General features: G+C 43.3%; 2 protein-coding genes across 3 annotated transcripts; both read left to right on the forward strand.

The window, feature by feature from the left end:
• The first annotated feature begins 673 nt into the window (after window positions 1-673).
• On the forward strand, window positions 674-9,139 carry LOC103187430 (tumor necrosis factor receptor superfamily member 9). Its single transcript, XM_007906925.2, has 7 exons — window positions 674-2,357; window positions 3,782-3,910; window positions 5,016-5,156; window positions 5,572-5,650; window positions 6,435-6,646; window positions 8,152-8,259; window positions 8,847-9,139. The coding sequence occupies exons 1-7, from the start codon at window positions 2,222-2,224 to the stop codon at window positions 8,933-8,935; spliced, it is 894 nt and encodes a 297-aa protein (XP_007905116.1). The 5' UTR covers window positions 674-2,221; the 3' UTR covers window positions 8,936-9,139.
• A 5,741-nt stretch (window positions 9,140-14,880) lies between these two features.
• Window positions 14,881-24,987, forward strand: ube2j2 (ubiquitin-conjugating enzyme E2, J2 (UBC6 homolog, yeast)). Of its 2 annotated transcripts, XM_042343734.1 has the most exons (7): window positions 14,881-14,992; window positions 17,697-17,827; window positions 18,245-18,285; window positions 19,043-19,145; window positions 19,403-19,541; window positions 21,826-21,906; window positions 22,660-24,987. In XM_042343734.1, the coding sequence occupies exons 2-7, from the start codon at window positions 17,697-17,699 to the stop codon at window positions 22,936-22,938; spliced, it is 774 nt and encodes a 257-aa protein (XP_042199668.1). In that variant the 5' UTR covers window positions 14,881-14,992; the 3' UTR covers window positions 22,939-24,987. The 2 variants fall into 2 exon arrangements, with proteins under 2 accessions (XP_042199668.1, XP_042199669.1); XM_042343735.1 differs by lacking the exon at window positions 19,043-19,145 and having other exon boundaries at window positions 19,435-19,541.
• The last annotated feature ends 30 nt before the right edge of the window (window positions 24,988-25,017 follow it).

The following is a 25,017-nucleotide window of genomic DNA, read 5'->3' on the forward strand; positions in this document are numbered from 1 at the left end:
TCAATGTACTGTAACTGCCCTTCCACTGTTTCTCTGGGAAAAGATTAACCTTCCATCAGAAATATGACTCACCTCCATTGGATGACCCTGTAAGAGTCGCGTTGTGAATAATTTCTAGAAGCCGATGGGAAATATCCCTCTGAGACTAGACCACAGTGGGTTTCAACCAAAGTGCATCAATCAGCTGACCACAGCTGGTGAAATTTAGTGCAGTGATGGGGCTTATTATATAAAAGTGTTCCGGACTGGGTACGGAGTAGTGGGTTCAGTTGACAATCCTAGCACTATGGTTGCTCACTCACAGTGGACTGACTCTTTGCTGCAGTGGCAAAATCTGCAGTTCCGCAAAGTAATTTGCTTTCGCTTGCGGCGTCCTGTAGCTCAGTGGTTAGAGCAGTCGTCTTGCAAGCGAGTGGACCTGGGTTTGATTCCCGGGCATGGCAAAACATTGAGCAAGTTTACCTTAATCCACACGCCTCTGTTTACCTAGCAGTAAGTAGTTGATTGGCGGATCGCTTTTCCCGGGGGTAATAATCCCTTCAAAAAATATAAATAATAATTAATTTGGTCACTCATTCCACGACTGTTTGTGGGGATGCTGCCGTGCACACAAGATATACAGTCAATCCACTTTATAGTATATCCTGTGAAGTGCTTTGAGACGTCTCGAAGACGTGATGAGGCGCTGCATCAAATCCCAGGATTATTATTATTATAAAGTAGAATTGGGTTCTCTGGTTTATATTAAAGTTTTTAGAAGAAAGTTATTTGCTATGAGCTCCTTTCGCTATAGCACTACTGACTAACAAACATTTAATTACTACTTATCCTGAAACCCCCCCTTTATGGATGATATCATTTGCTTCAGGGGATTAAACTCTAGTGGGGACTGGAAAGAACAGATGTTCAAGGAAAAAGAAAGAGAGAGAAAGAGTGTGGTGGAAGTAAGTATAAACTGGCTTACAAAAAGCAAGAGAGTGACTCAAGACTCAACGTTCTGAGGTTAAGAGAGACAAGAGAACCTTTTGGAGATTTTTGGAAGGATGGGAAAGAGGGAACGAGGTAAAGTGATTGTGAAGAGAGTTCATGGCCACCGGGGAAAACCGCTTCAAAGCCCAGATGGACTCAAGATGGTGAAGTAGGGGGGGAGTGAAGAGCGAGCAATGGATTCAGCGTTAGTCAAACTTCGTATTCTTCGAAGTCTCACTATTTTGCATTCACCCGAAATCGTTTTGGTAGGAAATCAGCTACACGTTTAGAGACTGAGTCATGCTTAACTCTCTAATCTGCTCCACAGTGTAACCAGTTGAGTTCAGTATTGGGTCTTCATAGTTTCCTAGTTTTCTGCCTTGACAGAATCATGGCGTCTGTTTATAACAATGTCAAGCCGGTTTTACCTAATACCTTGAAAACGTTGTAACCCACTCAAATGGTATCTTTTTCAAGCCAATACTAACATTAGAAGGAAACATATCTACGCAATGACCCTCCGCCCCCCCCCACTTATCTTTGAATGTATTAAAGCTTCCCATCCAAGCAATGTACAATTCCTTCAACCTTGGAATTCGGGATCGAGGCACCTTTACCGTAAACTACAGGAGTTGTATAAAATTTCGAGTAACATACCTCTTAAAATGTGTACAGTATTTTGTTTAAACTGCATGAGCGTTATGAGCAGTGCTGAAGCGATTTCTCCAGTCGTATGGAAATAAACTGATCAGTTTTACAAACGCTCCTGTTCTCCGCGTGGAATCAATTCACGTATCGAGCAGCGCATCCGTTTCAAACACGCGGGTAAAATACAAACACAGTACAACGGCAAAGGACAGCAATTTGCATTTACGCAGCGCCCTTCATATGGGGTAGCATCTCAGAGCACCTAACAGCGGCGGACCCTGACTCAGGGGTTGGTGGGGTGGGGTGGTGGGGGACGAGGAGGTGATTGTGAGCATGGTTGAATAGGAAAGTCTTGAGTCGTGATCCAAAAGAGGAGAAGAAGCAGGGCAAGGCGGAGCAACTGAGGGGACGGACATGGAAAAGTACATGCTAAGTAGCGGCTGTCGAGGAAGTAAGATCAAATGCCAAACGTCAGCGGAAATTTCTTGATATAAGTCACAACCCCTAGATTTGAAGATTCTCTAAATTGGAAGAAGCACTTCACATTATGAATGAGTGAGTGAGTGAGTGAGTGTGTGTGGTTTTTTTTACACGGGCATCTGCGATGGCTCTTGTGTTAGAAAATTTTTGCGTGTTGATAGCTGTTTCCTTGCTTGTCTGCGAAGCTTCAGGTTGTCAAGAACACCAATATCCTTGGGAAGTGAAAGGGAGTTCGTTCTGTTGTTCAATGTGTCCCCCAGGTAAATATTCCAAGTTCATTTCAATATATTTAGATTATATATTAAAAAAAAACTGGTTTTAATTTTTACTGAAATCTAAGGAGTGGAACCAGTGATCGGTTTATAGACAGCATTTTGCTGGATGTTAACATTGTATAGATGTACTTGTTTTGATTTCAGTCACTTAAGTTAAACCAGTTCAGATCAAACTAAGTTGCAATGTTGGAAAATATTGCAATTTACCAATGGATTGGTGAAGCCAGTAAATGCCCTGTTAAGATAATTTGCCCGCATATTTTTGTTAACCAAGTGAAATCCTTCTGATAAACAGTAAATGTAAATAGATTTATTTCCTTGAGGTAGCTGATTTTATTGTGTTATGTAATTATGCATTCATACCTCTCTCAAGTGGGTCTCAGTTATATTTAGCCTTTGAAATATACACCAATGCAGATTTGTTTTTTTTCTGATTCCCTATTAAAGTTACTAACTTTACTATATTGTAGCCCTTAGTCTCTGTTATTTATGGATGGTTTTATTTATTTGCAAGAGAAGTGTTCACGGCGCACACACACATTTATTAATAATAATAACCCTTGCATTTGATATAGCGCCTTATCACACTGTTGAGACATCTCAAAGCGTTTCACCCAATAAATACTGTAATGTGGATTGACTGTGCATTTTGTGGGTGAAACATTTGACTACACAGCTGTGAGATCTTACCACGTGCAAATTGGCTACCGGGTTTGCCTTGCTACACTTCACAATAATAATAATAATAATAATAATAATAATCCTTGCATTTGATACAGCGCCTTAATCACGTCTTCAAGACGCCTCAAAGCTTTTCGCGGGATACACCGTAAAGTGAATTGACTGTATTTTGTGGGCAAAACTGTAAAGCTTAAGAGTTTTAAAATCTACGCCTTATGACAAAGGTCAAGCCTGTCTCACTTCCTGCTTTGATCTCTGTTAGCAGATTGTTCCCATAAATCATTTTCCTTCCCCCCCCACCCCCCACCCCCACTCCCCCACCTTCCCTCGAGACTGAGAATAGTCATGACCTTACAAAACAGAGACTCAGCATAAGTGAAACGCTCCGTAGCTTGGGTTTGAAAACCCCAAAAAGCGTGGTGATAAACATCCACGTGTATCAGACACTTTGGTGACCAACAAAAAAAAAAAATTCTCAAGAGGTATCTCACCAACCGATATCTCATTGAAGAGGCCAACAGATGCTGACCGGCAGTGTTATCAGAACTCTGGAAACTCTTCCTCTATCCCTCCTTTCTCCCTCCTTCACTTCTTTCATTTCCAGACCTTTCCTCGGTTCGGTGTCGTGCTCCGTCACCGTCAAGCGCTCTGGGACGCTATCCTGCGTGAGGGGCTCGGTGTAAATGCAAGTCGTTGTTGTTGTTGATTTCATTTTGTGGATTAAACAGGAACAATTTTGGAGAGCCGATGCATTGACGACAAGGCCAAGGCCAACTGCAAGGACTGCGGCCATGGAAAGTATTCTGCCGAGTGGAACACTTACTCTCAATGCCTCAACTGCAAATCTTGTTTGGAAGGTGGGTCATTTTGATTACACCTGAACAAGTTTACAGGCAAAAAGTGCTTCAAGCGCTCTGAGATGTTATTCTAAGTGAAGGGCTCTGTATAAGTACAAGTTGTTGTTATCATCTGATGACAGACCAGCCCATCCTGGCACACCCACAGGACTTGAACGAATAGACCAGTCCTTGGAGCTATCCGGTTCCTGTTAATCCTGCAAGCCACAGACCTAACTTTAGGGTAGGGTAGTCCCACCCTCTGGAACTCCATCCCGCAGTCCCTCTGCCTCGCTTCCTCCCTTGCCTCCTTCAAGACCCATTTCAAGACTCTCCTCTTTGACCGTGCCTTTGATCACCCTTCTTCGCCCCGCCCGCCGCCCTCCACCCTCTCTGGTCCTGACCCCCAGCTCGGGTCCGAAACTCTGACAGTCCAGAGCCTTGGGATGTCCTCCCGACATGAAAGGTGCCGTACAAATGTAATTTTGTTGTTGTTGTCTTAGATGTACAACCAGGCAGTGCTTAAAATGGCAAGCAATATGGTTTGAGCCTGTTAAACACCAACAGTTACCCAAACTCACCCTCTGGAGTTCCTCAAGCCTTGGCTGTTGCCAATCTGTATCTAATTTGGTAAACAGGAGAGTGAGTGATCCATTCCAAACATTGGAAATTCCACATGTAGATGGCACGATTGGAACACTCTGTCGGGTTTGAAGACTCTTAAAGCACGGTGATGGGTTTGTGCCTGTGTCAGACATGTGTCTGAACCCCACTCCCAAATATCATCAACTCCAGAAACAACACAGTCACATAGCTCCTGAAGGCAAAGCTGCTATTATAGGCAACTTGCGGGTGTGTGTGCAAATTACCATGTCTGCCGAGAACTGCAGTCACTACACTTGCCAGCAGATTCTTGTTTTGGCCAGCCAGGTCTGACGCATGTGGAAACCCACATCACCCATTGCCATGCTTAAGAGTGTCCAAAATTCCATGCACCCCACCTACACATGGAAATTGCTAGCGAGGATTATGATACATGACTGAGTGTTTTTTGTTTTTAAAATGTTTTTCTATCCTGGTTAAGTTTTTTTTTGGTCTAAAAATACCTTGTGTTTCCCCCACACAGAAAACGGGGTCAGATATAAAAAGAAGTGTAACTCAGACTCAGACGCAGAGTGTGAATGCCTACCAGGCTTTTTGAGTGGCTTTGACGATTCCTTCAGCTCAACTTGTAAACGGATATGTGAAAGAGGCAATGAACTAAAAGGTATACTGTACTAACTGTTTATTCTGAACAAAGATAGACAACCGTTGTACTTTTGCATTTAGTACGGTCTTGTAGCCTATTAGTTAGAGCACTCGCCTCTGTTTACCCAGCAGTAAGTAGGAATCCGATGGGTAGACGATTGGCGGATCGCTTTCTTGGGGTAATAAACCTTTCTAATAAATGAATAAATAAATAAATAAATAAATAAATTGGTAAGCAAAGGAGCTGAAAGGCCTCCTCGTGTTCCAATGTTTCTATGAGAAGGGAAAAACAGTCTGCAGACTTCAAGCAGTGTGTGCAGTTGTAGTGATGCTTTGATCAGAGTCTGCGCAGATCATTGATGTGGTGTGGAAGCAAAACTCAAGTTACATTGAAGAAGACTCAGTCAATTACCACCTTTATCTTCCATTCGCAGGAGACTCTAAAATGTGTACACCATGTCAAGAAGGATATTTTTCAGATCAACTAAACACACAATGCAAGCCTTGGACAGAGTAAGTGGGACTTTTAGTGCAACTTTGCAGCTGTATTTGTTCTTTTCCTATCATCTGATTGTACCTTCAGTTGATAAAGCTCTCTTGCCTCTGAGTTAGAAGGTCTGGGGGTTGAAGTCCCACGTGTGGGACGTTGAGATGATAGGATTACTCCTCTGCAGTGCTGGGAGAGCACTGCACTGTGAGAGGTTCTGTCGTCGGATGAGACCTTAAAAACCGAGGTCCCAAGGAGCTATTCGAAAAGAGAAGGGAATTTCTCTCACCCGGTCCCCTGCCCGACAATCTACCCAAATAATATTAGTCATTCACTTCATGACTGATTGTGTGACATGGCTGTGTGTCAAACTGACTGCCACATTCGCCTACAAATACCCAGTCATTCACTTTACAGTAATTCCCTTGAAGAGTTTTGAGTCGTTCAAGCATGCGATAAGCCGTTACATCTAATGCAATCATTATTATTACTGCGTGAAATTCACCAAAAGTGATTCAGACCCATTCTATTCTGGGTTTATCCTGTACATTTCACTGTTTGGGGCCGTGTTTGAAGTTAAATGAGGGCTCTTTGGCCTTGAAAGGGGACTTCTCAGAAAGACCCTTATCATAGGATACAGGATGATAGAGAGGATATAGAAAATAGACCCAAAACAATAATGTCCGAGACAGGAAGTATTTACTTATTCTCTTTCAAGCTAGAAATAAGCTTATTATTCAACACTGTTTGGTCGTAGCTATAAAGTCCTATGGTGCTGACGAGTATATTTTTATTGTTGTCGTTGTGTAGTTGTGCGGCAAAAGGGCAATATTTACTTAAGAATGGATCCACGATGGAAGATGCAGAGTGTGGTTCAACCATCCCTACTGTGAGGTCACCCCTTTCCCGTGGGATAGCAAGCAATATCTCTGCCTCTACCTCCACTCCAGCTACCTCCATTGCAACAGTAATTAATACCTTGCGTAGGCGAACTACCTCTTCAACAGCAGTGGGCAAAACAAGTAAGTGCCAGACTGACATCACTCAGTCAATCATGTATTGTGGAGTCCTGTAGCTCAGTGGTTAGAGCACTCGCTTTACAAGCGAGAGACCTGAGTTCAATTCCAGGCAGAGGGCGAAACCTTGGGCAAGTTTCCTTACTCCACACAGAGCCTAATAATAATCCCTCCAAAAAACCCAAAACAATAATAAATTGGTCATTTTCAATCTACGACTGTTTGTGGGACATTGCTGTGCGCAATTGGCTGCCGCGTTCGCCCACAAATATACAGTCAATTCACTTTACAGCATATTCTGTGAAGTGCTTTGGGATGTCCTCCCGTCGTGAAAAGCGCTATATCAAATGCAAGGATCGTTATTATTATTATTGCACCATGTAATGTATTGTATGTTGACGCTCCCTATTACGACTCTGCAGCTGATACAATGTAAATTCCTGGCTTAAGATGACGACTATAAATGTCATTTTGTTGTTGTTGTTGTTGTTGACAACAATGACAACTTGGATTTATTCAGATTTGTCTCAGAGCGCCAGACAATGGCGGACTTTCACACTGAGCTGGGGGAGAAAGGTCAGTCGGCTTGATCGAAGTGTAAAGACTTCAAGCGTGATCTAAAGACCTTTTTTTTAAAAAAAAGGAAGGAAACAATGATATGGGAGGTTGATGTTAGTCAGTCTCATGTGGTTGATGAGACAACGTTAACTTATTTGGAAAAGGCACAGTGAACACTATCTTCCATCTATTTTTAGCCTGCAAGAAAGACCATTTTTGCCTCAAAATGTAAGGCCTTGCTGAGTTGCAGAGAGTTATTCGATCCAGAAGCTGGTTTCTTTCGTGCAGAAAAAGAAAACGGCCTAAGGCAGATTTTACGAATTTTCCATAAATGGGTGCAATTTCCAATTTTAAGGTGACAGACTCTTTCAAGGCTAAGACGGAGTGGAACTTAGGGCTCATACTTTCATATAGGTTTGCATTTTCACACCACCCACTTGAGACTAACCGGTACATAGATTGGGTGAAATTTCAGCCCATAAGTAAGCGCGACTTGCTGTCGTTTTCAATTCTTCTAGGTCGCACCTTTTCCATTTCCTACCTTATCTTTCAGGGGGTACCCCAAAAATGTACTCAATGCCTCAACTGTGGTATGAGAACCTGGTTCCTGCTTACTTGCAGGCAGTAGGAACCCAGTTGTTAGTCGATTGGTGGATCACTTTCTGGGAGTAATAATCCCTCCAAAACAAAAACAAGTAATAATTTGGTCACTCAATCCAAGCTGTTCGTGGGACACTGCTCCGCGCACTGCTTGTTTCGCCCACAAAATACAGTCAATTCACTTTACAGTATATTCTGTGAAGCCCTTTGAGATGCCTCAATGATGTGATAAGGTGCTATGTCAAATGCAAGGAATTATTATCATATATTATTATTTATATTACTATCACATGATTTACCGCATCCATTATTTTGATCGCATCTGTACAATTTCTGTGTTTGTTTTTCTTTAGCACCGTCAAGAGAAACCACACTTTTAATGGTTATCCTCCTAGTATCTGTACTCTTTGTGATTGTCTTGATTGGGAAAAGAGTAATATGCTTCAAAATTAAAAACCAAGGTGAGCAACACTTGAATCCTTTCAATGTCTTCTTCTATTCCATTTTCTCCTACACACAACAATAACCACAACAACTTGCATTTACACCGTGTCCCAGAGCCCTTGGCAGTGGTGGAGCACGACTCTGAGCCGGGGGGGCGGGGTGGGGGGGGAGGCAACCGCAGGCACGGTCGAAGAGGAACGTATTCAGGGGAGATCTGAAGATGGGGAAGGAGGGGGTAGAGGTGGAGGGATTGAGGAAGAATGTCCCCGAGTTTCAGGGTAATTAGAAGTAACTTGAATAATAGTTTTTGAATAATAGCGCTACGTAATGCAAGTTGTTATTGTTGAAATCCCAACCGTCGCACCTCGAAACAAGAAAGCACAGCAGCGCGATTCCAAACGAGTTGCGCGCCCATGGAGTTCAGTGACGCAGCGACGACAGACACCAGGAAGTATTCTTTTACACGGAAGGTAGATCAGCCTATCCAATACTGCCTCAACTACTGCAATATATCTTCAGGTGTTAATTTCCTTGAAGTATTTTCAACCCGCTGTTTGTTTTTTCCCCCCACCCCCCCTCCCACCCAACCTCTTCCCTTTTGCAGTTTTCCACCAGTGTTTTGGAACCAGGTGCGGAAGAGATATGCCGATCCCAGTGCAGGAACAATCCGAACATATTGTGTCCATTTCGTAAAGCGTAACGAAGGTGTGGCATCCATCGCGGCGTTACGGAGACTGGGGAAACTAGGCGGCATCGCCTCAATAGAAGATTCAGGTGTAAGCTTTACCATTAGTACCCTTTCTGTAACGACTGTTAGGCAACCTTCAGCTGCAAGGCAGACTGATCCAAACCTGAGAAATATAGTAATCAATTTACAATGTTGAACGTGTGTGTGAAGGGGGGAGTGGGTGTTGGGGGTTGGGGGGTGGGGGTGGGGGAAGTGGCGGGGTGGTAGCAAGGGTGAGGATGGGGCTAAAAGCAGCATGCATTCATAATTCATGATCCTTGCGATAACCTGAGTCAATGTGAAGCTTCGAAAGCTTCAATAAGTGTCGTAGATTTCCCATTAGTTGACTCCGAGTCACTATTCGTGAATCCTGATGCTGTTTCAACTCAAATGTTACTGTATTTTGACTTTCTTTACTTCAGGATTGCTCTTAAAGAGTGCTAAGGAGGGTATCCCGGCACGGATTATGTGGGACCAAATGGTCCTATTCTGTCTACGTGATTCCATATAAACCATTGTTTACTAACATTTTTTACATGTGTAAAAGTACAGGTTGAGGAAATTTGCAGTGTGTGATGATAATTGTCACTGGAGTACTTTTCTTTTCTGGAGAAAACCAATGAGTGGGACTGTCGGAGGTGGACAGACATTGGGTGGTGGGGGGTTTAAGGGGTACGGGGATAGACAGGGCTTTGCAATTCACAAATCTAATAAACTGGTGGAACTGGCTCGCTGGATGTTTCCTGCTCTATGTTCCTATAAGTGCAAATTGATGCGACAAAGAGGAAGACTAAAGGGCCACTTCATAGAGATGATATAATAATCCTTGCATTTGACATAGCGCCTCATCACATCGTTGAGACATCTCAAAGCGGATGAGAAGCATACTAAGTACATCCCATTAAATCAATCGCTTCCATCCATAAATGTGAAACCAGAGATCTATGGGAAGTTGGAACACGGAAAGTATGTGGCAATGATTGAGACTCGATTTTTGTCAATGCGATTTGTCCGCTCACCAGTGGAGCTTTGAATCCAAATGCAGAAGAATTTGGAAACAGAAATAAAATCTTGAAAAAGCAAATCTGATGTATTTTTACACTACACTTCAGTAATACTGTTCTTATGTTCCAGTTAAGTGCTAAGCATTTATTGCATCTTTTAGAAAGCAATGCGACTCACTTGATTCCATTTTTTTTACTGTTTGACAGATTTTTCTTAATGTAATGATTAAGCGCCAACTGATGATTATGTAAATATGTATACGGTATGATCTTCAATACAATAAAATACCATCAAAATAATAATAATAATCCTTGCATTTAATATAGAGGCACTAACCTCAAACACTCTTCTCCAACAGTTCCATGGAAATGAAACCTCTAGCTTGCCAGACAGTGCTCTCCATTGTAAATTATGTGGCTTTAAAGCTGGTTAGACTCCAGCACTTACCCCAACGCAAACTCCGGGGTCCCCAACCCTTGGCTCTTGCCAACCTGCGCCTAATACTTTCCGGAATTAGGAAAGCAGCATGTGTCCCTTCAGGGAGAGAGAGAGAGAGAGATTCCATTCCAACAATCTATGTCTGGGATTTCCATCTGTAGGTGGGATGCATAGAATTCTCAGTTTGGGTTGGATACTCTTATACGCATTATAATAATAATAATCCTTGCATTTGATATAGCGCTTTTCACGTTGGGAGGACGTCCCAAAGCGCTTCACAGAACACACTGTAAAGTGAATTGACTGTATATTTGTGGGCGAACGCGGCAGCCAATTGTGCACAGCAATGTCCCACAAACAGTCGTAGATTGAAAATGACCAATTTATTATTGTTTTTGGTTTTGGAGGGATTATTATTAGGCTCTGTGTGGAGTAAGGAAACTTGCCCAAGGTTTCGCCCTCTGCCTGGAATTGAACTCAGGTCTCTCGCTTGCAAAGCGAGTGCTATAACCACTGAGCTACAGGACTCCTAGCATTGTGATGGATGTGTCAAGATACTAAGTCGACCAGAAAAACACATTGCAAATCAAGCAGTCTATGTCTCATGCTGCGTAGGGTTACAAATCCCTACGCAGTACGAAACCTCCATCACCCGGGTGCCCGTCCACCTCCGACAGCCACACTCATGATAACTTTGTGTTCCCAGAACTAGACTTTATTTTGCTGGTATCCCAGTATTGGAGATTGAACAGGGACCTGTTTAAATGTTTCACCAGAGAAGGCGAGTAGCACTCCCCAGAAACTGCACTGGTGTCAACTTGGAGTGTGAAAATGTGCGTGGGACTTGAAGCCACAACCTTTTAACTCAGAAGTGAGAGTGCTACCCACTGAGCCAGGCTGACACGCAATATCCCAGAACAATAGGACCTCCCACTGCTTTCTCTTCGGTAGAAGCTCAAGATGGTAATTTTTAAGGAAACTGCCTTTTCACCAGGAAGGTGGGGACTAACCCTTCTCCTCCTCCGTTGTCTGATGTTAATATCAGATTCTAAAAGGTTACTTTCCTGCGTATCAGATTCAGAAAACGTTCTCTCCACGAGGAAAATGTGGAATGCATTGTCCCAGAGACAGAATCGAGAGAGTGGGTGGGGAACATATAATGCTGACCATTAATGGATGGGATATTACGCTTCTGGTATGTAGTTGGTTCGGGAATAAGGGATATATCACTACACATTAGATATAAGAATGAAATCCTAATAATAATAGTAATCCTTACATTTAGTACAGAGTAAATACAAAGTAAATACTGTGAAGTGTAGTGAGTGGCAACAACAACAACTTGCATTTATATAGCGCCCTTCACAAAGGGTCCCAGAGCAAGCAAATGTACTTTTGTGCCCAAAGAAAAGCAAAGAGCGTTTGGTTAAAAAATAAGGGTTGAAAAATGGGGGGAGCAGGAGGAGAGAAGACGTAAATCCCCAAGGAAAACTAATAAAACTGCTAAACAGGAAATCCCCCCCACACCCCCTCTCCAAAATGATCTTTAAAACATTGATTGACTTGAGTTTCTTCTTGACCCCCCCCCCACGCTCGGGTCCTGATCCCTGACTGTTCAGCGCCTTGGGACGTCCTCCCGATGTGATGTGATGTGATAGGCGCTTCACAAATGTAATTTTGTTGTTGTCGTTTGGATGCTTTCTTTCACTGTTTTCTTGGATGCTTATACATCTTAATTCACCAAGCCAAACCTAAACAATAATAATCGTTTGTGCATTTGATATAACGCCTTACCACATCAAAAACATCTCAAAACACTTCACAGACTCTTACATCGAGTGTAGTGTAGTGTAGTGATTGCGCATACGTCAGAAAATGCAGCAGCCAATTTACGCGCAGAGATGTCCCACAAACCACCGTGAAGTGACACATTGATTTTTATTTAGGGGATTGTCTACAAGGACGCCAGGAGAAATTCCCTTCTCTTTTCAATTGGTGCCATTGGATCTTCAACGCTCCACCCAAACAGGCAGACAGCAACTCAGTTTGACATCTCATCTGAAGGACAGCATCTCCGACAATGCAACACCCTCCAGCGGTGCTTTGGAACGTCAGCCCAGACTTAAGTTCAAAGTCCCGACGTGTATCTCGAACCCATAACCTTCTTGGACGTCCTCCCGACGTGAAAGGCGCTATACAAATGTAATTTTTGTTGTTGCTGGCTTAGAGATGTCATTTCTCTACCAGCAGGCAACAAAGCAGTACATCTTTGAGACTGGAGTTGTTACAGTCCGACTGCACCATCTGCTAGCAGACCCTGTTACTGCACCAATGTGAACTGGTAGCAATCTGCAGAGATAGAATCATAGCATTGCATAGCACAAAACGAGGCCATTCGGCCCATCGAGTCTGTGCCGGCTCTTTGAATAGAGCAATGTACTCCCCGGCCCTTTCCCCATAATCCTGCAAACCCGTCCTCCTCAAATACCCGTCCACCGGGTTTTTAAAAGTAGCTATCGAATCGGCCTCCACCGCCCTTCCAGGCAAAGCGTTCCAGATTCCAACAACTCGCTGCGTGAAAACATTTCTTCTCCCCTCCCCTCGGCTTCTTTTAGAGACTATTTTGAATCTGTGACCTCGAGTCACCGACACACCCACCAGTGGAAACGTTTTTTCCCTTTCCAACCCATCAAATCCCCTCATGATTTTGAAGTCCTCTCTCTATTAGGTCTCCTCGTAACCTCCTCTGCTCCGATGAGAATAATCCCGGCCTCGCTCGCCTTTCCTCATCATCACGATCCCTCATTCCTGGTACCATCCTCGTAAATCTCCTCTGCGCCCTTTCCAATGCCTTAACATCCTTCCTACAGTGCGGTGCCCATCGCTGGGCGCGGTATTCGAACTGAGGCCTCCAGATTGAAATTCATCTGCCACGCGTCAGGCAATAGGACTTGAATGGCTTGAATATTTCTTGACGACATCAAATCAAGACCGGTTCGATCAAGAAAATTGAGCTTGTCGGCCGACCACGCAGGCCGGTGCCCGCTGGCTTTAGACTACGCGAGTTTCAAGTCGGGGCGTGGGGCTTAAACCCACAACGTTCATGAGACGCGAGCGGCGGGAGTGCTACCGCCCACGTTAATTCACTTTCCGGTGCATTCTGTGAAAGGCCTTTGAATAATAATAATTATTATTATTTTATTATTATTATTATTCTCACCGACCGAGCCAGGGGGGCTGACACCCACCCAAAGTAAGGACTTTATACTGAGCTGAGGAGAGAAGACATTTAGCCATTAATAATAATAATAATAATAATAATTTATTTACAAGTGAGTTGATTTACAATTGGCCGGCAGAACCCCCTCCCTCCCCCCACCCACCACTGCCCCCTCTCCCCCTCCACTCCCTCGCTCTACCCCTCCCCCCCTTACTCTCTCAACCCCCTCCCTCCCCTCCATACCACTCCTTCCTACTCCCCCTCCAACCCACTCCCCTCCCCTCATCCCACTCCCCCACTTCCCCCCTCCATCCCACTCCCCCCTCATCCCACTCCCCCCCTCCATCCCATTCCCCCCCATCATCCCACTCCCCCTCCAACCCACTCCCCCCCCATCATCCCACTCCCCCCCCTCCATCCCACTCCCCCCATCATCCCACTCCCCCTCCATCCCACTCCCCCCCCATCATCCCACTCCCCCCTCCATCCCACTCCCCCCCATCATCCCACTCCCCCCCCTCCATCCCACTCCCCCCCTTCATCCCACTCCCCCCTTCATCCCACTCCCCCCATCATCCCACTCCCCCCTCCATCCCACTCCCCCCCATCATCCCACTCCCCCCCCATCATCCCACTCCCCCCCTCCATCCCACTCCCCCTCCATCCCACTCCCCCCATCATCCCACTCCCCTCCATCCCACTCCCCCCCATCATCCCACTCCCCCCCCTCATCCCACTCCCCCCCTCCATCCCACTCCCCCCCATCATCCCACTCCCCCTCCATCCCACTCCCCCCCTCATCCCACTCCCCCCTCCATCCCACTCCCCCCTCCATCCCACTCCCCCCCCATCATCCCACTCCCCCCCTCCATCCCACTCCCCCTCTCCATCCCACTCCCCCTTCCTCATCCCACTACCCCACTGATCCATCCCACTCCCCCCCCCCCTCCAGCCTGGTACCACACAGCGTTGACAGCAGTGGGGGGTGGGGGGGGTGGGCGGACACATTTGAGTGTTGCGCGCAGCGCTGTAGCCCCGGGGTGGAGGGGGGGGGGAACGGGAGGGACGGGAGTTGGGGGACGGACGGACCTATTTACGCGACGCACCGAGAACTGGTGCCGCCGCCGCCGCTGCCGCCGCCATATTAGCGCCGCCCTCCCGCCCGCTCCCATTTTCTTCAGCAGCGGAGCGAGAGGGAGAGGGAGAGAGCCGCGCGGCGGGGGGTTGGGGGGGGAGGGGGCTGTGGCTCTGGGGGTGGGGAGGGAGACTCGGGGGTCGTGGTGGGGGGGGATTTACAGCACCGGAGCAGCTGCAGAGCAGCGCCCGCCCGCCCGGGCCCGCCCTCACCGCTGGCGTCGAGGTGAGTCTCCGCTCCCGCGCGGCGCGGCCCGACCCGACCCGAGGCCTCGGTCACTGGCTGCGGCCCGAATAACACCGGGGGAGAGGGACAGGGAGAGGGGCGGCCGGTGGGTGGGTGGGTCAGACCTGTCTGTCTGACTCTATCTGTCTCTCTCTGTGTGTCTGTCTCCCCCTCTCTGTCTGTCTGTATGTATGTTTGTCCCTGTCTGTGTGTGTGTGTCTCTCTCTCGCTGTGTGTGTCTGTCTGTCTGTGTGTGTGTGTGTGTGTGTCTGTCTCTGTCTGTCTGTGTGTGTGTGTCTCTCTCTATCTGTCTGTCTATCTATCTCTGTCTGTCTCTCTGTGTGTCTCTGTGTCTGTCTGTCTGTGTCTCTCTCTATGTGTCTGTCTATCTATCTCCGTCTGTCTCTCTCTGTCTGTCTCTCTGTCTGTCTGTCTGTCTCTCTGTGTCTGTCTGTCTCTCTGTGTCTGTCTGTCTCTCTGTGTCTGTCTGTCTCTCTGTGTCTGTCTGTCTCTCTGTGTCTGTCTGTCTCTGTCTGTCTGTCTGTCTCTCTGTGTCTGTCTGTCTGTCTCTCTGTGTCTGTCTGTCTCTCTGTGTCTGAAACCTTCCTTCCTCAGGCAAGTTTCCTGACTCCCCGCACACGCCTCTGTTTACCTGTAGTAAGTAGGAACCCGGTTGTTAAATTGATTGGCGATTGGCGGATCACTTTACAGGAGGTAATAATCTCCTCCGCAACGCCTCCCCCACCCCCCCACCCCATATTAATAATAATAATTTGGTCACTCCATTCACGAGTGTTTGCGGGCACTGCTAAGCGCAATCGGCTGTCGTGTTTTTCCCGTAAAATACGTCTCAACGACATAACAAATTGCACTTGTATAGCGCTTTGCACGCGGGGTAATGTCTCGGCGTGCTTAAATGGTAGTCATAATAATCCTGGCATTTGATACGGCGCCTTATCGCGTCTTCGAGACGTCTCCAAAGCGCTTCACAGAACACACTGTAAAGAGAATCGACTGTATATTTTGTGGGCGAAACACGGCAGCCAATTGTGCACGGCAGCGCCCCCACAAACCGCCGTGGGTTGAGTGACCCAAATTATTTTTATTTATTTTCCTTTTGACAAAGAGTTGATGTCTTTAATAGTAATTCATTGCAGGGTAGTAAAAACCCCACCCCCCGAAAAGCTTGTTCACGTGATCATCTCCCAAATCCTGGGCAATGTATTGAGTGTTGGCGTAGATCATCCAGTCATAAACTAAGGTTTGGAACAACTTCGAGGAACACAATTTGTTGGAAGCATTTAATTGGTCAATGGACTGGAAAAATAGTGGAAACTGTTCGCCAAAAGGTAATTGGTGAGTTGCAAATTATATAGACTCAAAAGGCAAAATTAAGAGTTAGTATTTCCAGGATGAAACCAGGAGATGCTAAGAATATTGTGAATAAAGGGTGAGCGATGGATTAAAGGCAAGAGAAGATGGCAGACATTTGATCAAATACATACAGTGAGGATACTTGGAGCAGCTGGAGGAATGTAGAATTATAAGACTGAGCAGCAGAGTACTGCACAATCTTATGTAAGGTGATCAGTGAGAGTCCAGATGGTTTTGTGAAAGGTAGGTCATATCTTAGCTTTGGTAGGATAGAGCACCTTGATGGAATGTTTGAGATGGCAGAGAATAAATGGATGGCATCTTCTGTCCAGCCCGACTATAGTGGGATCATCGGAAGTGTCGTCCTTCGGATGAAGTGTTCTGTTCAAAAAAGGACGTTAAAGCTCCTGTGACTGTTTGAAAAGACGAGGGAGTTTCTCTCAGGGACTTGGCCACCGGTCATCCAGATACATTGGTCATTCACTGCATCGTGGCTATTTATGGGACTTTGCTGTGCACAAATTGGTCATTGTATTTATCTACATATACAGTCACAGCAGATAATCACTCTTTGTGGATTGAGATGTTTTGACGTTCAGTACGAATGTCCTATTCCTATTCTTTGTTTCATTACTCTTCTGAAGATGCGGATTGCAGCACAACCACACCTCTTCCATAACCTAGTGGGAAGACCAAGTGGAAAGCCAGCTGCATCTAATCTAAAGTATGGGAAGTATATTAACGGCTGGACACATTGTATTTCTCTGACAGGGCAAAGTTACATCAGCCAATAATACTTAAATATAGTGACTGTAAACAACGCAAAGTCGTAGAAAGACTGTCAATTTTGTTTAATACTTTCTGCTAATTTATCAACAGTATTTATAGCATTTCTAGAGTTCTGTTCATTAGTTAGGACTGTACTATTTGAACCTGTTTCTTCCCATACCCTTGCAAGCTGCTTCTTTTTAGAAGTATTTCTCCTTAATAATAATAATAATCCTTGCGTTTGATATAGCGCTTTTCACGTCTTCGAGACGTCTCGAAGCGCTTCACAGAATATACTGTAAAGTGAATTGACTGTATATTTGTGGGTGAAACGCGTCAGCCAATTGCGCACAGCAGCGTCTCACAAACAGTCGTGGATGAGTGACCATGTTATTGTTTTTCTTTTTTTGAGGGATTATTATCAGGCGTGTGGAGTAAGGAAACTTGCCCAAGGTTTCACCCTGCCAGGAATTGAACCCAGGTCTCTCGCTTGCAAAGTGAGTGCTCTAACTACTGAGCTACAGGACTCCTTAAACTGCTATGACATTGCTTTTTATTCTAGATGAGCGGCAGCAGTAACAAGCGGGCTCCAACAACAGCAACGCAAAGACTGAAGCAGGACTATCTCCGAATAAAGAAAGACCCAGTGCCTTACATCTGTGCTGAACCCATCCCATCGAATATTCTTGAATGGCAAGTATCCTTGAAAAAATTGCATTAATACCATTCCCACTTTGATGAGTAGCTGAGGCATGAAAAGTATTTTATTCCTAATTAGTCTGGTTTAAATTCGTACTTTGATGAGTACGTTTGCAACGGTCCATTTTAGTAAACCTAGTAGAGAAACCATGCCATAGCCAAGATTGTACACCTATATAGGAAGTAAATATGATTTAAAATTATAAAAGTCTTATTTATTCGTGCGAAGTGTGAGTGTCAAAATTATATCTCTGTCGCTATCATTGTAAATACATTGAGCTTTCCTGTATAAGTAGATTTGCTGTTTTTATTTAAATTTCCATTTCTGTCCTCACGTTATCTGTTGCCTCGTGTGGAGGGTGGCATGCAGGTTAAAAGTTGTAACACTTCTTAATGTTTCTTTATCGTCAGGCATTACATTGTTCGAGGCCCTGAGAAAACTCCTTACGAGGGTGAGCATTACTGTGCCAGTATATTCTGATTTTGAATAAGACAGGACCCCTTTCTAACAGAGTTGGGGTATGAACCCTGACACTTACTTGCTCTACAAAAATCCAAACCGCAGAAGGAAGGTTTGTTCGCTTTGAAAACGCCAGCTGGCCTCCCACTTGCTAAACAATGGCTGACTTCCAGGTCATTGTGAACATCAATCCAAATAGAACAAATCACTTGTCGGTTTAATTAGAAGACAAGAAGAATGAGGTTGAGTGGACTGAAAAGCCTTCATTAGAAACTTTCTTTTGTAAATTGCTGGGGTGATGATGAGAGTTGATTTTCAAAATAGCTCATGACTTTCATCTGTTCCGAGCAGTAAGAAATAAAACTTTAATCATTAAATTACTGGTATATATTTGTAATGTTTTGATGGTAACTCAAGTGATCTTTATAAGAGGGACAAGATTAGATGGCTCCACTGGAAAGCCAGCCTGGCCCAGGTGGCAAAATGCCCCCTCTTTGTGCTGTAATTTCTGATTCTACTTGAGAGTTATAATAATATATTTGAATTTGGGGTTTACGTTCGGTTAAACATTTCAGAATTGTTCAGCAGGTAAAAATATTGTATTAAAAAAAAATCCTCCAGTAGAAAGCGAGGTAAAAGTTTGGCTATCAAGTCTGAGTTGTTGGGCAGTTCAAAACATTGAATTAAAAAGGTTTCATTACTTACATTTAAGTAAAGTAGCCGCTAACATTATTTCCTTTCCAATCTAGGTGGCCTTTATCATGGAAAACTAGTTTTCCCTAGAGAATTTCCCTTCAAACCTCCTAGTATTTATATGATTACACCAAATGGAAGATTTAAATGTAACACCAGGTAAGGAAAACCACCCTTTCTGTAGCTATATCATTTTTGCCTCAAAACTTAAATTAGTTTAGTCCAGTTAGACCATTTCGGACACGTTGTAAGGCAAAATGTAAAGATGCTCTAGCCTTCAGACATCTATTTATACCTTGTGTTAAAATAATACACGGCTATTCTTTAGCAAGGAATTAATGTGGGGTAGATGATGGATTTAATAAAGTTCATTGGAGGGGAATGGCATCAGTTTATGAGATATGTTTTCTTTGCAGGTTATGTCTTTCAATCACTGATTTCCATCCAGATACCTGGAACCCGGCTTGGTCTGTCTCTACAATCCTCACAGGTCTCCTTAGCTTCATGGTAGAGAAAGGTCCCACACTGGGCAGCATTGAAACTTCAGATTATACAGTAAGTTATTTTCATTCAATACTGTACAGAACATTCTAGGTTCTTTATCATGTAAGCAAATTAGATGTGCCTTATCTAATCAAAATATCTTCTCATTGTCAATCATGGCTCCTCTTGTGGGAAATGGAGTCATCTTTACTGCTAAAGCTAATTGACCAATCGTCCTTTCAGGGGCTTTTGGAAGATGAAGAAATCAAGAGGGATTGTTTGTAGGCTCTGTCGTTCTTGCCCCCTCCTTCCCCATCTTCAGGTCACGCCTGAACCCCTTCCTTTTCAATTGTGCTATGTAAATGCAAATTGTTGTTCAAAAACACAAATTTTCTTTGTACCGTTTTGTTAAAGGGTCCTGCTAAGATACTTGATTTGTTTTGTTCCTCTGACAATTGATTCTTCCTTATTCATTCAACCCCCGTTTGTAAAATTTAAGCAACAACAACAAATTACATTCGTAGAGTGCCTTTCACATCGAGAGAACGTGAAACCAGGCTGCAATATACAGTAAATATAGGTAGAATAACCCTAATTCGTTGTCCATATATCTTAGTACCACATTGCTGCATCTACTTCTGTAAGTAGGTCACTGTTCTGAAAGTGTAACAAGCGTCTTTTCATTGGCGCAAAATTGTGTTAGTTAAGATTACCTTTAAATAGACCACTTGAAGACTATCTAGGATTCGTTTCCCAGGATTTTTTNCAATCCAATCGTTGCTTCCTGGCAGGAAAGGAAGAATCCTTTTATTAAGTGTTTAAAGAGCATTCCCACTTTTGAGATGATGCTTGCCAGATTAAGTTGACTGATGTGAAAGACGCTATTACGATATAAACGTTTGGGTACAAAATCTTGATTGTTTAAAGTGTTGTCTTAAAATGCATCATTTTGTTGCTTGTGATAATAATAATAATAATCCTTACATTTGATATAGCACCTTATCGTTGAGTCTCAGAGCGCTTCACAGGACTGTAAAGTGTAGACTGTATTTTGTGGCCAAAACTTTTTTTTTGATCCACTGGGAAAAGTTAATAGCTTGTTCTAACTTACACTGTGGCCAATTTTAGACACAGCCTGCAATAGATTGTTCAGCATTAAGGCTGTTAAATGAAATAACCTACATTATTTTGGTTTGACAACTTGAGTCATCAAACTCTTTGGTGCTGCATTATGCTTTAATCTTTGCCTTCGTCCTACATCCTGTTTTTTCTGTACTATTTTGATATAATTGGTAGGCAGAGACTGATGTCAGATTACATGTTTTGAGTATTGGCCTCTACATCCTTTTAACGTAGTTCAACTTCCAAGTGCAAAACTCCCTCTCAACCTACCTTAATGCAGTCAGCCTTTTCCATTTCTTGGGTTTTAATTCATCGGGTGTACACACTCTTCTTTTGGTGCTTGTTTTTCTCCTGACCAGAAGTATGTTACTAAATACACATTGTTTCCTCACTGCTAGATGTCCCATTGGTTTCCCCCCCCCCCACCATCCCCTTTTGATTACATGCTCATTTCTCTCTGACTCTCTCCCCCCCACCCCCCTTTCTTTCTTTCTACCTGGGTCACAAACTTTCACAGCCAAGCACAACCTGCTTCTCCCCTGATGTTACTCATATTTCACACACTAGGTGGGGTGCAAGTGTTAGTTGCCACTTGGTTCCGTCTCGCTAAGGTTGAGATTATCAGTTCGTCACTTAGAAGGGTTTAGAAATGCCTTTCCCCTCCTCTGTCCCACATCGCACTGGCCATCCTATATGTTAAACTGAAATTTCTTTTGGTGAAATTATAGGGCATTTATATTAAATGCTAAAAAAAAAATTCTTGTCTGTTTTACCAAGACTGGGTATCTGAATAAATTCATTCTATGGATTAATTTTTATTCCTGAATGTAAGAGTTGATTGTCTTTAAACCCCTAAAGTTTTATTTTAGTTCCTGAGAAACATATTCACATCTCAACGATATGATGAGGTGCTATATCAAATGAAAGGATTATTATTAAGGATTACTAAAATAATCAATGACAAAGGTTTATATTGAAAGCTAATGGATGCAATGCATACAAATAAATTAGCTCTATAGTGTATTGTAGAAGAAAATATGTCTGGTCTAGAGAAACCATGTCACTGCATTCTTTGAAGGATTAAGTGTAGATTTTCCTTTGCCAGATTGCTTAAAGTTACTTTTAATTAACCTAAATTCTCAAATCACTTGTATTTAAACTGAAGTTTTTATGATCTTTGAGGGAATCACAAATAGTGTATCTAACAATTTAATTGTTTTTAACCTGTTGACAGAAAAGACAACTTGCTGCTCAGAGCAGTGCTTTCAATCTAAAGGATAAAGTGTTCTGTGAGCTCTTCCCAGATTTGGTGGAGGTAAGTGTTCACACAGGTTCTGGATTATCAGATTAAATTGTAAATCAAGAAATAATAATTTTGAGGATAGAATAACAAACGTTTACAAATCTCAGGAATGAGATGGTCGCAGACCAGTGACAAACAGTCACACTTTTTATTCAGAAACTGTTCTGCTGATATATATTAGAGTGTTGGAGTAGCAACATATTGACTGAGAAAACTGTTTTGAGCACATTGCAAAAAGCTTTTTTTTTCCCTCCCCGCAGTGACTCTTCACTATCAATTTAACTACAGTTTACAGTATGTTCTATGAGGCGCTTTACTGACATTCTTACAGTCTGGCGCTATGATTTTGTGTAATTAATCCTACTGCCCTCTGCCCACTTGAAAGATTTACAGCCAGAAATATTTAATTGCCAGGCCAGACCCAGCTACAGGCTGGGTATTTCATCTGCTGTCAGAGTGACTCGCTCTTTACCTCTCTTATAGTATTAATGATTCCAAGAAAGCGCATCAAGTTTACTTGTACTTTCCTGTGTGGAAATTATTACATTGGATTTGAGAGGTTCAGGTGTGGTGCAACTGAAGTAATAATAATAATAATAATCCTTGTGTTTGATATAGGGCCTTATCGCGTCTTCAAAACGTCTCAAAGCGCTTCACAGGATATAGTGTAAAGTGAATTGACTGTATATTTTTTGTGGGCGTAAGATACAGTCAGGAGGGGCAAAATGTTTTAATTGAATTATTTATTTTTCTCTCTCTATGTAGGAAATAAAAGAAAAGCAGCGAGCGCAAGAAGAACTAAGTACCAGGACACAAGCTCTGCCTCTGCCGGACGTCATCCCTGACGGTGAAGTGCACCAGAATGGAATGCCGCTTCTTAACGGGCACGCAGTCCTGCAGGCTGCCAACCACCAAGGCTTGCAGCAGGCCAACCGTAACCATGGACTCCTCGGGGGAGCTTTAGCAAACTTGTTCGTCATTGTTGGTTTCGCAGCCTTTGCCTACACGGTGAAATACGTGTTACGGAGCATAGCACAGGAATAGAACTGCGGAAGAGACCAAACCGTTGCAGTTTTGCGAGCAAACGGTTCTCCTTTTTTGTGGGGGAAAGGTTTCAGAAGGGGATGAGTGTTTCCAGACTGTACGTCCTGCAGTGATGTAATTAAAATATTACAACAGTTGCATATATATATATATACACACACGCGCGCACACACACACACAAAAAGTGACCAACGACAGCCTATGGTTTTCTTTCACAGATGTATGGATCAGCGGAACGAACTGAAGTAAGTTCATAAGCGAATAAGAATTTGCAGAAGGTTTCAATTTTATCGTGCCGGTCACCCATATTTTACAGATGGTGGCAAATGTGACAACCCCCCCCCCCCTCCCCTCCCCCAACCCCTTGAGGTTTGTTAATTATGCTGAATTTGGAAGTAGTGCAGTTTCAAACAAAAAAAGGCCACATTTTACAGCAGCGTCTTCAGATTTTAATACTTCTAAGTGATTTTTAGAAAAGCCATAACCCAACAAAAAACATAAATAAAGTTTTAACGTACTTGTTAGTGTTCAAAATATATCGGAAACCTTTCCGGAGTAACGGCAAAAAGAAATCCCGGGTAAAAAAAAAAAAGTCACGAACCGTAAATGACATTTATAAAATGTTCCTTTTTTTTTTTGTTCGGAGCTAAAAATTGTGTCGAACCAGTGACCAACACGAGAGATGCAGACCTTGTGCACATTCCTACAAATTTAATTACAAGCTTCTCAGTAGATGTTCCAGGTCGGGATGGCCCGAAGAGCGGCCCTCGGGGTGGGGGGGCCCATCCGGCCCTCCACCCTCGCTCCACCTCACCTGGCCCACCCATTTCCTCCAATAATCTGTAAATGTTTTGTTTCTGGAAGGGAAGCACGACAATGTTGTTCGCGAGGCCCACCGACGTTTCTCAAACGGGGCATTCGGCCCTCAGCAGCCGAAAGGTGATTGTTCCGGGTGAACCTCTGTAACGCCAGGGCAGAAACAATAATTTATAGGTTTGAGTTACCGTCTTATTTATAATTGGTTTCCACAGTAAACGATGCTTCGAGTTCCACCCACCCCTGCTTCGAATAATCTCGTGTAATGACTAGATTTGCTGCTTGATCAGTTGCTTCTGGAAGATGTTAATTTTGTGTGTCTGTCTGTCTGTCTCTCTCTCGCGTAATTTATAATTTTGCAATATTTTTCCAAAAAAGGAGCCTGTATTTTTTTTTAAAAAGAAAATGTATGGGCTTTAACAGTTGATGCAGTTTTGCAGAATTAATTCATCGGCAAAAAAAATCTTTCTCTCTCAAGTGTCACTTCAGTTTTGAGGGTGATGGTAAATATTAAATTAGGGTATTCAGAATACTGTTCAACATTTTCATTTCTAACGAGCAATAGAAGCTATGCTAGATTTATACTTAATCGAAGCAGTAAAATTTTTATGGTTTTTGTCAAATTATTTAAAAGCACCTGAATTCCTGAACGTAGCTGCATTCTCGTGGCACTTGGCTGTAAATTGCAATTGAGCATGTTCTGCATTATTAGCAATAATTGCTTTGTAAATTGACTCAATAAAATTTACAGGATATTATCATCTCTAGTTTTAACATCAATGAGAAGCTTTAAAAAAAAATCTTCCAGAATACATTCTTATTTTCCATGAATCCTTTAAAGACTGATGGGATTTCTTTTTTCTTTTTTTGCACCAAAATAAAAGCATATGGCTAAAGTTTACAAAGTTTTGTTCTGAAAATACTTAGAATGGAGAACTTCTTTTGTGCTTAAATAGGTTTCTTCAGTTCTACTTTATAATGTACCTTAGAGACGTACAATGTATTTGTATAGCTATTAGAAAATGTGTGTTTTGAAAGCTGCAGTAGAAGGTTAAAATGGCTGTGCATTTTGGATTTAATTATTGAAACTGAACGATGGAAAATGACTCATTAAATTGACGAGGTGTATGAGGACTCTTGCTGTGCAAATGTTTCTGCTTCGGGCACAGGAGTTGCAGGATGTACTGTTGTCACTTTAATTGTTCAATGTTCAATTTAAACTATTTAGCACTACCTGACTTTCTTAATTTTGTAACTTCCGTT

The sequence above is a fragment of the Callorhinchus milii genome, unplaced genomic scaffold, assembly GCF_018977255.1.
Source record: "Callorhinchus milii isolate IMCB2004 unplaced genomic scaffold, IMCB_Cmil_1.0 Scaffold24, whole genome shotgun sequence".
In the NCBI taxonomy this organism is placed as follows: domain Eukaryota; kingdom Metazoa; phylum Chordata; class Chondrichthyes; order Chimaeriformes; family Callorhinchidae; genus Callorhinchus; species Callorhinchus milii.

Bases quoted from the DNA above. Each gene is read 5' to 3' on its own strand.
- ube2j2 (XM_042343734.1), top strand. From the start codon at position 17,697: ATGAGCGGCAGCAGTAACAAGCGGGCTCCAACAACAGCAACGCAAAGA. The intron at 17,828-18,244 runs GCAAGTATCCTT...CTTTATCGTCAG, and splicing joins CCATCGAATATTCTTGAATG to GCATTACATTGTTCGAGGCC. The intron at 21,907-22,659 runs GTAAGTGTTCAC...CTCTCTATGTAG, and splicing joins TCTTCCCAGATTTGGTGGAG to GAAATAAAAGAAAAGCAGCG.
- LOC103187430 (XM_007906925.2), top strand. From the start codon at position 2,222: ATGGCTCTTGTGTTAGAAAATTTTTGCGTGTTGATAGCTGTTTCCTTG. The intron at 3,911-5,015 runs GTGGGTCATTTT...TCCCCCACACAG, and splicing joins CTGCAAATCTTGTTTGGAAG to AAAACGGGGTCAGATATAAA. The intron at 6,647-8,151 runs GTAAGTGCCAGA...GTTTTTCTTTAG, and splicing joins AACAGCAGTGGGCAAAACAA to CACCGTCAAGAGAAACCACA.